Genomic DNA, 17,980 nt, shown 5'->3' on the forward strand with positions numbered 1-17,980 from the left:
GTCTCATTAATATGAGCAACTTGGGACACGGTTAAACCGATAGAGCCAGGAAATGGGCATAGACGTATAGACCATTGCTAACAGCTGTGAGATTGTTGCACACAGTTGTGCACGGAACAGAATGGGTTCGGCTGCAGACGCGTTCAGTCGCTTCTGGAGATGTGACGGGAAAAACTAAATTGGGCCGAGTTGCATGGAGTTATAACGGGATTGTAGCGGATTTCTTTTTTTATGCAGGGAAGAAACAAAACTGCATTTATAAAACTAAAACCTACACAGTTTGGGGGGAATCATGTTCCGTGCGTTCGCTTTACCGATGAAAGCGGAACGCAGTCGGAACAAGGAGCGCCTGGAGGCCAGCTTGGCCGGCCTGTGTGAGCTGGAGCTATTGAAACAGAGGCAGGAATGTCTGGTGTTGAGTGCCCTCTGCCTCGGGGACTCCGGGACTGTCCACGGACGCCCGGCGTGGGGAGACCTCCGGGGGGCGATCCGGTGCGCCGCGGACACGCCAAACGGCGGAGTATGTGACGACTCCGGGCTCCGACGTCAGCAATCGGTAAGTGCGCCCTTGTCAGTTGCTGTTGTCAATAATAAAGAAGTGTGATGTGTGGGCATCTCCATCATAAGATGACACGACTCTGTGGAGTGTGAAGGGCTCGGGTTCTTTTTTTGTATGGGTTGTATCGTTTTGTTTGCGTTGGTGCCTTGGGTGCACGTCCTGTTTTTTGCAGACTAGGTAAAGCACATAATCCCCATGTCCTGGTGACCCCAGCCAGTGTGTCCAGGGGGACCCGGGCTGGCGCAGCGCACACCGAGCGGCCTCCCTCCACGCGCACGCAGCACACCTTACCTTTTAAGGGCAATTGTTGTGTTTTCACAACTCGACCTCCATTTCATTGTCATAACCAAGTGCAATATAGACGATATAAATAACCACTTTGCCGAGGAATGCGCGCGCGCACACGCACACACACACACACTCACTCACTCACTCCCTCACTCACTCTCACACACACGTAAATAAAAGACACATCACTTGCAAAAATAGTTTGTAGGAAGAGAAGACTGTTAAGATCTTCGTGGAGGGAGAGTCAGGATATTGCAGGAGAGATTCGAATGTTGTGCAATGAAAGGCGTATGAACATCTTGTTCACATTTTATACACAAAATAGTTCAAGACCATAGCAATGAACATTTCAATTAAATGTAATTTCACATGACAATGACTCTCTCACACACACACACACACACACACACACACACACACACACACACACACACACACACACACAGAAAACCCACACAAAAACACACGCACACACATAATAGACGTGACATCTTGGCAAAGCAGGAAGTTTATATGAACAATTGTGTTTTTCATTAGAATCAAGGAGGCATTAAGGATTCCTGTATGACCACATGGTGTTGCGGTATACAAACACACTCTAGTCTCAAACAACAACAATGGAAAATGAAGCCAGAACATAAACACAACCACACACACACACACACACACACACACACACACACACACACACACACACACACACACACACACACACACACACTCATGCGCAGAATTGATTTGTACGGTTGCCTAAAGATGACATAAGCATGGGCTCCAGCTGCCTTCATGTCTAGCATAAATATATCTCCCCATGTGATGCAAATACCTCTTGGCCAACTGTGCTGCTGCTGACCAGGGAACGAAGGGGGGGGAAAAAAAGCTTCATTAAATTAAATTTACAGTACAAACAGGGTCATGTTTAGCCAGGATTTAGCGAATACATATCGTAGACTCCTTCCCTCTGCTATTTTTGAGCGCCCCTTCGAGACGGCAGGTGATAAAACAAACTAAAAGCACTTTGTGAATTAAAGAAGGGTGAAACGTTAGCTGGAAGCTACATATAACCAGCCGCTGTTCTCCAGGCGAATGCGAGCGCCCTGGCTAGCATGACAGTGGAGGAATGTGGTCTGACTCATGGACGACAAGTGTGACGGCTGCAGCAACACGGTCTGTTGTGATGGCAAGCTGGAGATCTCCTTAGCACCCCTATGCCTCAATTATACACACACGCACGCACACACACACACACACACCCACACACACACACACACACACATGGTCAGACACAGTGCCTTGCACAGCCGCAGTCATGCACGCAGACACACGCACACACATGCGCATGCACTCAGACACCCACACACACGTTCAGCCACACACAAACAAGCATGCATACGCTCAGACACACAAATACGCATGCACTCAGACAAACACAGACACACACTGCCTCCATTCTTTAGGTCCTAGGAGATAGCAGAGGTTTTTATACTGAAGCCATAGTCACTCCATAGCCTTGTCACTCGAGCAGTCACACCATCATTCTTTCCAACAAGGTTCACCCATGAACTTTGAACCTCGAACCTTGGGAGGGTCGTAGTTGTTGGGCAGCAAGGGTCCCCGTGCCAGAAATTAATTAATAAAGCAAAATAAAGAACTAGAAGCTGCAGCTTTGCTGTATGCTTTTGTTCCTTTGTTAGTTTCACAATGAAAGTCTTCATGGAGACTTGTACCGGGGAGCATACAGTAAGAGGTGATGATAGGGATGACTGCTGGTTTCTGACGTCAGTGGAAAAAGCTCTGCAATGCTCAGTCAACTCTTATCTTGTCTCTTACTCATGTTAGAGTCAGAGCCGAAAACAATGAGGTCAGGAGTTTGTCTTAAGTCCAGGTCTGGCCATAACTGTGGAAAACATGTGTACTTTGTACAAAAAAATGAACAGGCAGTTTTAGTATTTTTGTATGTCAATGTTGTGACTGTTAACGTTAAATAAATGAATCACATTGGGGTTTTGACCATATTTCATGACGTAAACGTGTTATATGGTTTGCGGACCGCCCAACAATGTGACTCCTGTGGGATTTTGAACCTTGTAAAAACAGAAAGATACTGCAGTGTCAGGCCATAGCTCTTCGTGTCTCTTGAAGTGCTCTAGCTGGCTGGCTGTACAGGCCACATGGGTACTGTCAACATGCTGGGTGCTGTTGACAAGGTATCAGCGAGAATGCCTGCAATAGCAGTCACTCTGCATCAGAATGCACTCTGGGAGGGGTGGTTCAAAGTTTAAAAGTGTAGAAGGGTTCCAAGTTTAAAAATCCCCTGAAGAAGATGCAATTCTCCTCTTGTTCATGTCGTTGTAGTGAAAGCCTTGTGTCAATGTATGCCTATAGGGACATTGTTACACTAGTACACATTGGTCATATTATAAAACAGCATTCACAGATAATATGTTATGTGTATAATTATCTACGGACAATTGAAACAATGGACTGTGGAGGTCACTGCAATGCTCAGCAGATGTATTTGTTTTAAAAACAATAGTTCATTCTCCACATTTTGTGTTTTGCCGACAGATGTTTAAAAACAGACCTCTTGATTGTAGTGAACAGTAACCTCTTTTGATGTGCTCATGTCTAGGTCACAGTTGGCCGAAAAGCCTCACCTCAAACCTTCCAACCTTTCCAAGACCTACTGCAGTCTTTCAAAAGCGTAATTATAGGTTTCACCGTTTTGAGGTCCAAACATGCAGATGTTTGGACGGTTTGATTTAACAGCAATAACAACAAGCTGTCCCTCTGATGGCTACTGTCTCCAATGATGGGCAACGCGTTGACGCAGCTGTGTGTGTGTGTGTGTGTGTGTGTGTGTGTGTGTGTGTGTGTGTGTGTGTGTGTGTGTGTGTGTGTGTGTGTGTGTGTGTGTGTGTGTGTGTGTTCGAATCAGCAGGATGAATTAGCTGATACCAACCAATGAGTTCCGCCTATTGATTCTGCTGTTGTGTCTGCTGTTGTGTCAATCATGTTCCCCTCCTTTTCCTTGCGGAAAATCGTAGACACGTCATTGATGGTGTCATAGCTTAGCCTTTGTCTGGGTTTTAACGAAGGCTGCTTGCTCAGACCATCCGAGTTTGCTTGCTTTTTTATTCTTCTATCTCTGATGGAAAGAGCCTTTATATAACCAGTGTTTGCACTCTCTCTCTCTCTCTCTCTCTCTCTCTCTCTCTCTCTCTCTCTCTCTCTCTCTCTCTCTCTCTTTTCCCCCCAGTGTTTGTATGTGTGTGTGTGTGTGTGTGTGTGTGTGTGTGTGTGTGTGTATAGATACATATTTGTTTATGTTTATAGTGCATCAGACAAAAAGAAGAACAAAGGGAAACATCAAGAGAAGAAGACCAAGTCTGTGGCCCTTGGCACCGAGGTAGATAGTGGACGAGAGTGTGCGAGACAAAGACAGCCAGACAGAGAGGGAGAGAGAGAGAGGATGAACATGTTTATTCATTCCCTGATCCCGGGCTGCTGACAGCAATGTGACAGTGGACAACAGCTGGGAAAGCAGCACTGGGCCTCTGATGTGTACCCCCCTTCCACCTCCATCACAACTCCCACCACTCCCGCCCCCATCCCCATCCTGTCTCCATCCTCCCTCAGAGTGACCAGGGAGTCGTGGGCCGTTAATAAAAGGAAGATTTGTAGGAATCACAGGCTAATATTTCCTTTGAATGAGTTGCGTCTTCGACTTGAGAAGCAGTTTACAACATTGTTTTTTTTTCATTTACACAAGCTTCTAGCAATCACATTTCCGGATTAACGTAACGGGTGTCCTACCTTGCATTTCATGCGTACACACACAAGCCCTACCTTTAGTTCAATTGGGTTTTACACCTAGCTGTGGTTGCTTAACACACTAGCAAACAGCACCACGTTTGTGTAAAGGTTTGGTGGGGGGGAGGGGCTTCTGTGTGTGTGTGTCCGTGTGTGTGTCCATGTGTGTGTGTCAGTGTGTGTGTGTGTGTGTGTACTTTAAGGCTCCCCACAATTCCAGTGGATCTCAAACCCAGAACCGCCGCGTGATTATGAAAAATAGCCTTTTTGGATTTGAAATCAAGCAGAAGTTCCATAATCCTGGGATGTGGTTGCACCAGCAGCAATTTTTTAAAGAACATCAAGTTTTTAAAGATTCCCGGCGCCTACAAGAGCAATTACCAACTTTAATGGTGCCTGGGATGTTGTGAAACGCTCGCCACATGGGTCACCACGCCTCACAGGCTGGCGGATAGATTCTGGCTACCGCTAATACGTCTGACAGTCCCATACTGATCCATAGTCCTCAAACAAGACCATCGGACCTTCATAAAGTGCTGTTTTTATCCAAGACCTAGCAGTCCAAAGGCTAAGCAGTCATGGGATCAGGTTTGTATGTACTGCGTAGCCACAGGATGGAATAATAAGCATAGACATGTTGCTATTGCTAAAGCTACAGCAATTGTTATATATACTTTGTGTTTTACTGTCTCAGATACCATTCAGACCATTAATTGTTCATGTTATATAGGGCAATTTCCGTTTTCCGTGCTGACCAATAGGCTTACTGAACAATTTAATTTGAATATATTTAGCTGTTGGATATCTTTGACATACAATATGTTGCAGGTATACAACCAATACAACATTCAGCATACAACCCCAGAGTGTAAACCATTGCGAGCTGTCCTCTCCTTGAGTCTCTCCATCGTAATACTGTTGTGTCTGTTCCTCAGCCTTCTGCCGACTGCCAGGCTCTCTGTCTGAAGCCGCCAGTTTGCCCTTTATTTTTAATCCCTCTGTCTCCGCAGGAGGCCTTCGTTCTCCCGCCAGGCTGAGAATCTGAGAATGTTTTCCTATGTACCAGTTTTTGCAGGCGGTCATCTTGCTCTATAAACACACTGAATTTAGGAGTAGTTTGGATAGCGAGGTTAAGGGAAAGGCTCTGTGTATTCCGGATTACTGGATTTGAATATTTACTCATGAAAGTGTTGGATCATTTTCTGAGGTGTGGCCGAGTGATTTGAATGTCAGTAACTGAGGATTTCGAACAGCTAAGGAAATCATTCGACAATGTTCATGTCCGGCACTGTTTTAGTTTCTGTGTGTGTTATCAAAGTGTGGATGACTGTAAAAACAAGTGTATCCCGGGGACATACAAAAGCAGGAGGCCGGAACAACAGCATGGAGCTAAATAAAACCCACAAAAGAAATCCTGGGTGGATGGGTGGGTCAGGGGGTGACCCCGGAAAAAACAGTTGCTGGTTGATAATACTCCAGATATTTCTGGATCCTAATCTCCAACCTTGACCCATGTCAACGCCCCAGTATCCAGTGTCCGGTGCCTTCTTGATTTGGACTCATCAGAGTTTTCCCAACAACTTTTTACTCTCCTCGAGTATTTTCCCCGAACAGGGGGGCCCACGCAACAGCTGTCTCCCCGAGTCCTTAGCCAGGCGAGGAAGAAACCCGAGCCCGCTCCCAGCGGATCTGAGGAGCGGCGCGCGCCGTCGTCACAGGGCAACATCCATCACGGGGCGTCGCTCGGAACTCGGAAAGGGAATACGCTTCAAACGCTTCCACTATGGGACCATCCATGAAGACGACCATGTCGGGGAGTGTCTGAATTTTTTTTTTCAATGGAGGCCCACTGCTTTTCGTTGCGGTTCTCCGTGGAACTGCTACTTATTCAGTACAGCCCTGGAGAGGAGAGTGTGGGAGTGTATAAATAGTGCTACAGCGCTAAATTCATTAGCCTTTAGCCCGTGTACATAGATTAAAATAGTATAATAATTGAGTGGGCCTCAGTGTTTAGCTGTATGTTGTCGCTGCTCTCTTGACTTGTTGCCAGCCGTTCTCTTCAGGGAATGTTCTGGAATGACAAGCGGACAGGGGAATTATACAAGAATTCTGCCAGCAAATTCCAGGAGCACCGTGGTTGTATACTAGATTCCTACACACACACACACACACACACCCCGTCTTGGGTGGGGGATTTAGTATTTATATACAGACACTGGTGCATGCTATAAGTGGATGCACACAGCAGCAGTAGGATCAGCTAATGCAATCAGCCCCCAGCCACTGTGGGGCTGGTCGTGTCAGGACTTTACCTTTGGGAGAACCAGAGTAAAGACTGCCCTTCCAGGTTTCCTACACTGGCTGCAGAAGCAATACCCAGCTCACTAACACTGTGTGGGTGTGTCGGTGTGGACGGAGAGATTGGCTTCAGACTGGATTTTGTGATGTGAGAAGCAGTGTGGCGACCAGGTCCAATTATTGATGACGGGAGCAAATGTTAACAGATCTTCAAGGGACTTTCCGCTGCTCTCCTGCTTTTCCCATGATTCACTCCATTAACTCGTTCTCCTGGTTCTCTCATTTATCCCCCCCGTAACCCCCCCCCACCCACCATCTCTCGCTCTCTGTGTAATCCTGCATCCATTCTTTTCGAGGTGGCTCCTTGTCATGTTGCCATAGCAGTAGCAGCAGGTAGACCTTATTGGCCAGCCCTTTGTTCCAGGTGTTTTATCGTAACACACACACACACACACACACACACACACACACACACACACACACACACACACACACAGACACAGACAGACAGACAGACAGACAGACAGACAGAGCATTTGCTTGAAACACTGGTCCCCATTCGTGCAGACACAAATGATATACCTCCTATATATACCTCCTTAATGTCAATGTAACCCTGTTCCGTTTATTTTGCTTGATGACTTATGTTGTATTGCTGTGTAGAAGGATACAGCTGAGGGCAAAACACATAGCATTGCACTTGAACTTCCCAACCCCGCCTCTCCACTGTCCTCCTATTCCCTTCTCTCTCTGTGTGGCTAACGACTCGTGACAAAGTGGTCAGCCATCGGTGGCCAAAAATCTGCTGATCTCCCAAGACAAAATGGTCAAATCCATTTGACAGCCATTTTGGGTCATTGAAGATCAGTGTCCCTGCATAATTACACCCAATGGAGGATGACATAGAAAATTACGATTTACGTTTTTGGTTTAGTTCTCCTTTAGTTCTGTGAGGGTCAGGACCGGGGGAGTCCTTAGAAAGGTGAATACTCATGTGAACTGAAGGGATCAGGCTGTCATCTGTGGTCCAATGCTGCGATTGTTAAAGTTATTCTGAGTCAGGTTACTTTAATTTCAAGGCTTTTGTGTCAAGCTAAGATCATCATCCACCATCGACCGTCAAAAATTGTGTGTGTGTGTGTGTGTGTGTGTGTGTGTGTGTGCGCGTGCGTGTGTCTAGGGGCAGACAAGTAACCATTGAGCCAGTGTGGTCTAACCTAAGTAGCTCCTAAAGCTACACACTGGCCCATTCATTCACTGCATGCCTGACATTAACACTGCTTAATGCTGCACATGAATGCACGCATACACACACACACACCCACAGAAAAATACACACTGGTCTGCACCCACACACAAACATACTTTCAACCAAGCACCCACAGACATAAACAGAAAGACCTAAACACATGCAAACACGCACATACACACACACACGCACACTCACACACTCACACACACACACACACACACTCACACACTCACTCACACACTCATACACACACATGCACACAAATTAGCTCTAAGCCAGCTTCACACGGCACTCGGGTAAAGACTACAACACAATAAAAAAAGCTCAGTCCATAAAAAGACAGCATGGTTCAAATTGAGTCAAAAATAGTCCCTGTTGTTAGCCGTGCACTAGCAGGCGGCGAAAGGTTTCAGCCTACGCTTCATACTCGCTTGCATTAATAGCGAATACAATTCAGCCACGGTGGAATGTGAGAGAAAAGGGAGCCTAATCGTTTTTCCTTTCTTTCTTTTCTTGATCCAAAAGTTACCCGTGCAAAAAAAACTTCAGAGCGGGAGCTTTTCTTCTCCTAAGCAGATTTAATTAAAGAACGCAGGAGCCTTGTTTGGGTTTATTTTTCATTTTTTAAATCACACGGTTTTGCATTCGACCAGCATTGTCATGGTGTTTCCTCTGCCTTCTAAATAAAATCATCCGGAAAAGGTCCTAGATGGGGCAATGTTTTTTAGTGTGTGTTCATTCCAGTTAACTTTCTAATAATATATCACGCCTCAAAACCAAATATACATTTTCCGCAAGTTCAGTGAGTTCATCCTCGTATTGGCTAAATACACGTTTGTTATCATTGGTGGTTTTAACATGCATCTCAACATAAATCTTAAGACCTCAAAACATAAAATGTGGCCTTGTCTATATGATGGTATTTGCAGAAACGTAAGCAGAAGTGGAAAACTCTGGTCTTTAGATCCAGTGTTTGTTGAAGACCCCAGACTCCACTCACGAATGCATTAACTTTTATTACACTACTCATGAAATTCAGACTTTTACTATACGGTTTTAAATGCAAACCTTGTTAGAGTGCTGTTTTTGTTTTTTTTACCATTCTTCCTTTCCCTTTATTGGCTTTGTTCACATGACATCACATCTCGTTTTCATGTTATTAGCTTCTATTGAAAATTCCCTTCTTTGCAGCGCAGCCAATCAGAACCAACCAGAGTCGTTTTGACCACTCTCATGCTGGCAGACAACAAAAGAGAGATTGATTTTGAGTCGTAAATTAGCTCCACCCAAAGCAAAACAACTGCGAGGGTTGACACGACACAAACGGCAGCGTCGGCCACTTGATGATGAAGGCCTGGTGTCTTCTAACACAGTCTGGCCCCGCTCACCCACCATGAACACACGCACTGAGCTGAAGCCTAAACTGCACCGGTGTAGTGGAGCGACACACAGTGTGCATGCACACTGCACAGTGGCGTCCCACAGCCACTGTATATTGAGCACTGGGTGGATCAGGGCATGGATGTCATTATGTGTTAATTTGTGTGTGTCTCTCGCTCACGTGTCTGGTCTTATGATACCTATGCTGCTTACAGTGGAAGCGCTTTACAGCAGACACCCTCCCCCTGGAGGTCTGTCTCATGTGTGTAACCATGGGCAGCCGTACAGACGTTTACTCGGTTGCCAAGGGGTTAAGGGGGGGGTCACCCCCCGTTGCCTTACCTCTTTCAGTTCATCCGCATTGTCGAGAGAGCGAGAGAGGCACACAACAACAGACGATGCTTTCATTTAAGCTGTATACTCCGGATAAATAAACAGTGTGTTATTGGTTTCTGCGTGCGTCGCACAAAAGACCCGGGGCTAATGCAGAACAGATTGAATTTGTGTGCAGATCTGCGGAAACCGATACAGGAAATGATCCAAACCAGCCCACCGGTCTGGTGCTGGAAGATTAATGCACACACACACACACACACACACACACACACACACACACACACATATACACACACACACACACACACACATACACGACTGTTTCGTCCTGAAGAGATGCAGAGAGCAGCAGGCTTCAGACTCTGCATGTTGGGGGCCGGGGGTCATACTGTAGACCACCTCGTAATGATATACTATGTAATCATATGACATGTGTGACGTATGTTCTGGTTACTTCTGTAGCTGTGCTGATGAAGTACAGCCTTTAACCAAAAGTGATTGTAAGCTGCATAAACAATATGTCTATTGGGTGTATTTCAAATTATAGATGGTTTGGCTTCCTATGAGGGTTACTTTTTGTATACAGTTTCCATCTCTATTTATGTGAAGGGATTACTTTTCCAGAGAATGGAGCAAAGTTATTTAGATTCAATTCCCATTTTGTCTTCATTTAAAATCATATATTATACAACTGTACAATTGAGTGCATCGCCAACATTAGTTTTACAGCAGATTCAGGCCCCCCTAAATGTTTTTTAATGGTTTCTGTATGTTTTGGTGACCTCCTATTGGTAGGGCAATGATAGGCACATTGTAACACCCTGTTGTGAGAGACGGGCAAATCCCTTGCAGAGCCAGTGCTGCTGTGGAGTGCACTTTGCGAGGGACAATCTAAAACCTCGTCATTGTCGGCTTCGCCGTTAGGAATTTTCTGCGTCACGCGTTGGGTTAAGTCACATTCACCCCAAAGCAGAGATGCATCTAGATGGCATTCAATGTTAACTTATATACTGGGAGACTGGGATTCATGATAAAAACTCTCTTGATATAGAACGTGTGCTGAAACACAAAACATTTACCAATGTTTTACCCCGGTGTGATCTGTGACATTTAAGCGCCTCTCAGCGTCCGGCTCGTCTCCCATGTTTGCTTTTAGATTTTGGATTAAACAGAGAATTAAATAATTGTAATAAAACCTTATTTTACCTTTAGGAGGAGGGAACCTTTAACTCCTTGTTTTCCTTATTTCCTTGTTGTAAAATCATCTTTTATGTTTGATTCATGTTCTTTGTCAATTTTACTGTCAATAACTAGTGTTTGAAAAAACTCTATAAAATGATTTGTGTTTATTTTCCAGTTTATACCAGAGATTAAATTCTGCCAATTCACCAGCACTATTGCTAGATCAGTCAAAATGGTGAAAGGGTCAGAGAAAATCATTAAACCAGTCAGTCTGAATCATCCTTCCTTTAAAAGAAAATCTGCCCCCTCATACGCCTTGCGTTTTCTTTCTCATCATTGAACAATGTTCCACCTCCTGTAGTCTCTGTGGCCTATTATGGTCTGTTGTGTGGACAGCTTCACCAGCTCCACGCATAATGGTGTGTGCGTGCGTGCGTGCGTACGTGCGTGCGTGCGTGCGTGCGAGTGCGTGTGCGTGCGTGTGTGTGTGTGTTCAGGGCGAAGATAGTGTTATTGTTCTAGTGTTTTGTTAATGAGCGCTTGTGGTCTTAGTCCCGTGTGGCTGGGATGCTTGTGTTTGTCAGTCTCCCCTCTACTTTGGTAGGGAATGTAAATAAAAGCCAATGTCACAATGACAAGCATCCCAGACAATATGGGGTCTGCATTTGATTACACAATAAAAACATCATTAAATATACATAATCATACATACAACACCCTGCTCTGTTTTTTTGCTCGTCTGTTTATCAAGCCATCAAATATCATACCATAGCATCTCATAAACTGACTCGTGAACTTTGGTTTTTAGCTTGTGTTCCCGATCCATCACTTTGTGCTGATGACTCTGTATTTTTAGAAACCTGCATCACATTACCGATCGTTACTCCCATTACCCTCCTCAGCCTCACTTGGCTCGGGACCAAAGCCTCTGCTCAACGACTGAACGCGGAGGATCACGATGAACAATAACATGACGTTCCTCCTCCCTGTGCGTTGCAGGGCAGTCTCCAGTGCACCCCCTGGGGCATCATGGCCTCCCTGGAGGAGCAGGTGGCGGAGCTGGGCATCAACAGAGCCGACGCTGGGCCAACCGACTACCCCGCCGCCGCCTACCCTGCCGACGGTCCCCATAGCCCGGGTAAGCGTCTCTCCGTCTCTCTCCGTCTCTCTCCGTCTCTCTCCGTCTCTGGCTTGCATGTCCCTGAAGGTCCCATCAGATAACGCATCGCTGTTGATTTCTGTTTCTTCTTTTCATTTATTATTTCCTATTGTCGGTGCAAAACTCTAGAGAATAAAATTTAGAAATGTCCCCATATTCAGCAATGTCATGAATGTTTTTTTAATTATATATTGACTCTTGATTGAGTCTCATGATTGATTCATAAGAATGTATATTGCTACATATTGGGATATGCTTGATGCTGTATATATTTTTAAGCTACATATATAATATGCTGCATTAGTCAGGGCTTTTGAGGTGCTTGGGTACAAAATAGTTTTTCCTTTATGATTGCAGGGAACACATCTTATGACCCATAATTTTCACTTCTCCCATCTGACAGTGTCATACGCGCCAGGTTAAACTGTGCATGTGCATAATAGGCAGTTGTTGTTGTAGCAAGTAGTTATCTCTTTTATTAATACATCTGTGTACTCCAGCCCTTGGAATAAAGGAGTCATAGTCATCCTATGTGCCCTAGTTTTACTCAGATGCAGCTCCTGACTCACGACAAGAACCCATGATCTCTCTCTCTCTGTCACTCTCTGTCACTCTCTGTCTCTCTCTCTTTCTCTCTCTCTGTCTCTCTCTTTCCCCCTCCCTCTCTGCGTTATAGATTTGGGGCCTGCTGTGTTGTTTAAGGGATGGAATGTAGTTTATTTGCCTTGCGGAGCAGATTCAGACGGACAAAGCCATTAGACATCAAGTCTAAGGCATGTCCTCAATTAGCTCTAGTTCAGTGGTAACAAATACTTCAGATTGTGAGATTGTAGAGGCCTCCTTCTGAACTCGGAAGACCTGTGTAAGCTCATCTTAAAAGTATTTTTTTCCTGACAATGTTCAAACACTATATTTACCTTGAATTATAACACATTTGTGTTGAGGGTCCATCATTTGTGGCAAATATGAAGGAGAAAGACATACTTCACACAGGAAGGAAGATGTGGCAGAGAGATAAAACTTGTGTACATTTTGTAATATTTGATCACTTTAGCATCTCATCCACATAAATCAAGCCCTGAAGCCTACGTGAACAACAAAACCAAATTCCAGTGAACAGAATTAGGAATGTGTTGAAAAAATAAGACGCCCCCCACAGTGATTCATGTTTGTTTTCGAAGGGAAATGCTTGGCTTTGTAGCGTAAAAAAAACACAAATTCATAATCTTCTTTAGGAATCCACTTTCATGGTACCATACTTTACCATACTAAGTAAAACCTTGTCAGCGTTCACTGAAGGGAGTATGCAGAATGTTTTTCTGGAGATGTTCATTATTTCCGATGCATGCGTTTAAATCTATCCCCCTTTTCTCTAACCACATTGCCTTGTCTTCCAAGGGGTACAGACACTCTTTCGCTGTCTTTTCTTTGTTCCTTCTTTTGCACTCTTGCATCTTTCACTCACCTTCTCTCTCTCCCTCTCTCTCTCTCTCTCTCTCTCTCTCTCTCTCTCTCTCTCTCTCTCTCTCTCTCTCTCCCCCTCTGGTGTGTATACATGTAGGAAGGCAGAAGCTGAGTAGTCATTGTTTTCTTGTGTTATACTAGAAACTCACTCATGTCAAAAGTTGTTTTTTTAAGTTTTTGTTGTTTTTTTTAACTGTGAAAAGTAATTCGGAGTGTGTTTTCCATTTTCATGCCAGTGTTAACCTTTCCACAAAAGTGAATGCCTCTGGCTCTGATAATGAGATGATTATTTCTCGGTAATGACCAATCAACATGTCAGCACCTATAAGCTGACAGCTGACTAACAATGTTGTTTAAAAAGTAAAGAGAGGCAAAGTTCTGGGAACTTGTTCCTTCTTGACTTCATCGAAAACAGGTAACAAGTAACAGAAATAAGTGACTTCTTAGTGACTGTGCTGACATGCCCGCAACATCACACTTAATATAAACACAGCACACATTAAGTGAACCGAAAAGTGAAAATGAGTTGTAAAAGCTGTAAAAATGCTCCTATAAATTAAGTGTTTTTATTTAATGGGTAAAACACACATCTTGTGCTGCTGCACTGGATCTGTTTGTTTGGGATCTCGCTTCAAATACCAACAGAAGTGACGTCACCCAACATCGCTGATACAACTTTTAAGGTAGAAGCCTTGACTAGCAGTTTGGTCATTGTTTTTACCAAGTTGCTGTAGGTTCTCCATTTGATATATTTATTTATTTATTTATTTCTTTGCTCATCTAGCCAAACTAATCAGAACCATCGTGCATCTGTTTACCCACGAAAGGTGCTGGATGAGGTACAGGACAGGACGTCTTAATATTTTTCCAATTTGAAGTATATATATTTGTAGTTTACTTACAAAAATTGTCAATTTAGTCTGCAGAATCCATGTACATGTGTGTTTGTTTTGCTACATTGCACTGCACACACAGTGAGAGCGTTCAGGTAGTATTTTGACATGAACAGCTTTTTTTTTTTACATTGATAGTTTCAATGCTGCAAAAGTGGTTCTGGGACAACATTGAAATTACTCTGCCACCCTCAACTATTTGATGTTCACTTCATCCGCAATACTCTCCAATATAACTGAATTAAGTGCCATATTTGTATTGCTATCATTATAAAAAAAAATTGAATTTGATCATTTATATCTCAATTAAGTTTAATCTATGGATTGTGATAATTATAAAAAAGATATTTTGTCAATTTATGAGATTCTTTCTCATATACATTTTTTTTGTGATTCTCAGAGGAGACCCTTGCGCCGGGACGAGGTGGACCTCTTGAGGCCGGGCTTCCTCAGCCATTCTCCGGCGCCTGCTCCAACGCCACCGTGGATCTGGTCTTTCCTAGAATACCCGTGGAGACGGAGGACACCTGGCTTCTGGAGGCTCCCAAGGCTGAAGACATCACGGACCGCATGGATGAGATTGAGAACGGGGACCACACAGAGGAGGACTACGAGGAAGCCCAACGGATGGAGACGTATATATCTGGACTCATCCAACGCAGGACCGTGGTCGTGCGCCCGTCAAAGCCCCGCACAAACGCGCCACACGACCCCCGGGCTATCACCGTGGTGAGGCAAAGCAGCCTGTGCCGTAAAGAGGACCAACATCCGCCGATGCAGGTCCAAAGTCATATGCCAGGGCTCCCTTCTTCCCCCCAAAGCCCAGAGGGGCAATCTCCGCAGGCTTGCCGTGGCATGGATCTGGAGTGCCATCAAGAGGCGGCGTTTACAGACGACTCCCCTCACCTGTACCACCACATGCAGCCTAGCACCCAACATCACACCAGCTTCTACCCCAGAACCAGGCAGCATGCCTCGGGGAACACGCCCCGCTCCACCTCTATGGACTACCAACCCTGCAGAGGACCCGGTCCGGCCCAGTCCAACCCCAGCAACGGGGAGGCGGACGCCATGCCCAAGCACTTCAGCGGCTACCCTTCCCCTCCGCAGCCGGCCCACTCCCCCCCAGCCGACGAGCAGCTCGTGAACGCCGAGTACATCCCGGCGCAGCCCTGTCGAACGTCGACCCAGGCGTCGTCCCATCACCACCCCAATCCCCTCAAGAGCTGGACGAGCGACGGTCACCCAGAGCAGCAGCAGCAGCAGCAGCAGCAGCAGCAGCAGCAGCAGCTCCCCGCAGCTCACCAGACTCAGCACTCGAGGGCCAGAGCGGGCCCCAGGAAAGGCCGCCAGACCGACGACAGAAGCGGGGCGACCAGGAAGCAGGGGAAGAAGGCCTGCCGGTCCCAGTCGGAGAACAGCCTGCAGCGGGTGCCGGAGCGCAAGTACAACACGGTGGAGCGGGACGGAAGCGGCGGCGGCGGCGGCGGCAGCGGCGGCGGGGGCGGCAGCGGCGGCGGGGGCGGCAGCGGGAGCGGCAGCGGGAAGGGGAGCCGCGGCAGCCAGTCCAAGGGAAGGAAGTCCCACCAGGGGAGCGGCGGGTACAGACGTTGGCGGTCCACCCTGGAGCTCAGTCAGGACGAGGCGGAGCAGGCCCCCGCGCAGCCCGCGCCCCTCCAGCACGCCTCGGCGTCGGGCCAGAGGGACCACTGCGGAAAGCGCTCGCGCAAATCCCGTCCGACGCACGGCTCGTATTCGCACGCCCATCCCAACCCCAACCCCAACCCCCACCCCCACCCCCACCACCACCACCACCACGCTCACCAGAGCCCCGTCCACCACCACCACCCGCTGGTGGAGTACCAGGTGGGGAGGGACCAGGCCCCGCCGTGCCGACCCAACGAGGGTTACTCTCACCCGGGCCACGGCGAGTCAGAGTCCAGCACCAGCGAGGCGGACTCCCCCGACTCCAGCTCCCTGTCCAGTGACTCAGACGAGAGCGGCGGGCTGGTGTGGCCCCAGCAGCTCCCCCCTCAGCTCTCGCTCCCGTCGCCCCCGTCGGTGCCGAGCGGAGCCCCCCTGCAGCCCAAGGCCTTTGTCAAGATAAAGGCCTCGCACGCCCTGAAAAAGAAGATTCTGCGCTTCCGCACTGGTTCGCTCAAAGTCATGACCACTGTTTGATGCAGAGCAAGACTTGATTATATGGGGTGACGTGATGAGGGGGTTGTTCAAGCCCATATCCTGTTTTTTTGTTTTTAAGTAGCCGTCGCTCAATAAAAAATGGTTGAAACGTGTGTTAACATAAAAACTGATACGGTACGACAGTGTTCTTCAGAGAACGAGTATCAAAGCCTGTCAAATCAGAGAGATGATCTTGGATCCATCCATTAATTGAAAACAAATGTGTCCAACATCTGCATCGGCAGGGCATGTGTTAACTCACACATATATGAATTATTAATGGGCATAAAACCCTCTCTCAATGGTAAGACACTAGCATGATCATCTTTATTGTCACTGCATAAAACCCTGATCCACTTTCACCAACTAGTCGAAAAGGATAAATCAAAATTACATGAATACCCTTCAGACAATCAATTACATTATGGGATTTTTTCATAACTTTTGTTCTGCAATTGCAATTCTGCATAGTTTACAACCAGTGTGTATTTATGTGTTGGGACGTGGTGTGTTGGTTTGGTCTGCATGTGGTGAAAGGCTGTCACCAAAAACAGAGTGAAACATAAGTTAGCCTAAATGCCTGTGATTGATCACTGCAGCCATATCTTGGAAGTAATTCCCTTGTAGCCTCTATAGGACAAGGAAAGACACGTTGGTGCAGAGTTGAATATATCTCAACTTTGTTTTCAGAATTGTGCAGCCATCGTTTGCTGGAAAATACAGCTTTGTCTTCTGGGATGTTCAATTGAAAAGTCAAAAAGTACAATTAAAGGCTAATTTGTTAAAACTAGGTGCTTTTGGATGTCTACATTTGCCAAATGATAATATTACTGATAATAATAACTTTATTTATATAGCACTTTTTCATTAGATGTTTATAAGTGCTTCACATAAAAATTAAAATGAATTGCAATAAATATGAGAGGAAATCAATTATTCAAACATTACTCCAAAATAATTAAAGAATCATGTAAGAACAAGCATAAATAAAAAAAGAACTATGAAAAGTACAGAGGCCATAATGGAGCACAATTAGGTCACTATTCATGGAGGGGAAACATCTAGCTTCCAGCAATCATGTCCGGTTTTACCTTGGAGTTCTTATTTTACACAAGAGAAGGTTGTATCAGGCAGTTTATTTGCCTAAAGCATCAAAAGCCAAGCCAATAAGGTGG

The 17,980-nt window shown here is 45.9% G+C and overlaps 1 protein-coding gene across 1 annotated transcript; it reads left to right on the forward strand.

Moving 5' to 3' along the window:
- The first annotated feature begins 276 nt into the window (after positions 1-276).
- LOC311354460 (dapper homolog 1-like) lies at positions 277-17,660 on the forward strand. Its single transcript, XM_084474260.1, has 4 exons — positions 277-556; positions 12,108-12,246; positions 15,025-16,084; positions 16,136-17,660. The coding sequence occupies exons 1-4, from the start codon at positions 293-295 to the stop codon at positions 16,803-16,805; spliced, it is 2,133 nt and encodes a 710-aa protein (XP_084330386.1). The 5' UTR covers positions 277-292; the 3' UTR covers positions 16,806-17,660.
- The last annotated feature ends 320 nt before the right edge of the window (positions 17,661-17,980 follow it).

The sequence above is a fragment of the Micromesistius poutassou genome (genome assembly GCF_964030765.1).
Source record: "Micromesistius poutassou genome assembly, chromosome: 10".
NCBI classification, from domain to species: domain Eukaryota; kingdom Metazoa; phylum Chordata; class Actinopteri; order Gadiformes; family Gadidae; genus Micromesistius; species Micromesistius poutassou.

Bases quoted from the DNA above. Each gene is read 5' to 3' on its own strand.
- LOC311354460 (XM_084474260.1), top strand. From the start codon at position 293: ATGTTCCGTGCGTTCGCTTTACCGATGAAAGCGGAACGCAGTCGGAAC. The intron at 557-12,107 runs GTAAGTGCGCCC...TGTGCGTTGCAG, and splicing joins GGCTCCGACGTCAGCAATCG to GGCAGTCTCCAGTGCACCCC. The intron at 16,085-16,135 runs GCGGGACGGAAG...CGGGGGCGGCAG, and splicing joins CGCAAGTACAACACGGTGGA to CGGCGGCGGGGGCGGCAGCG.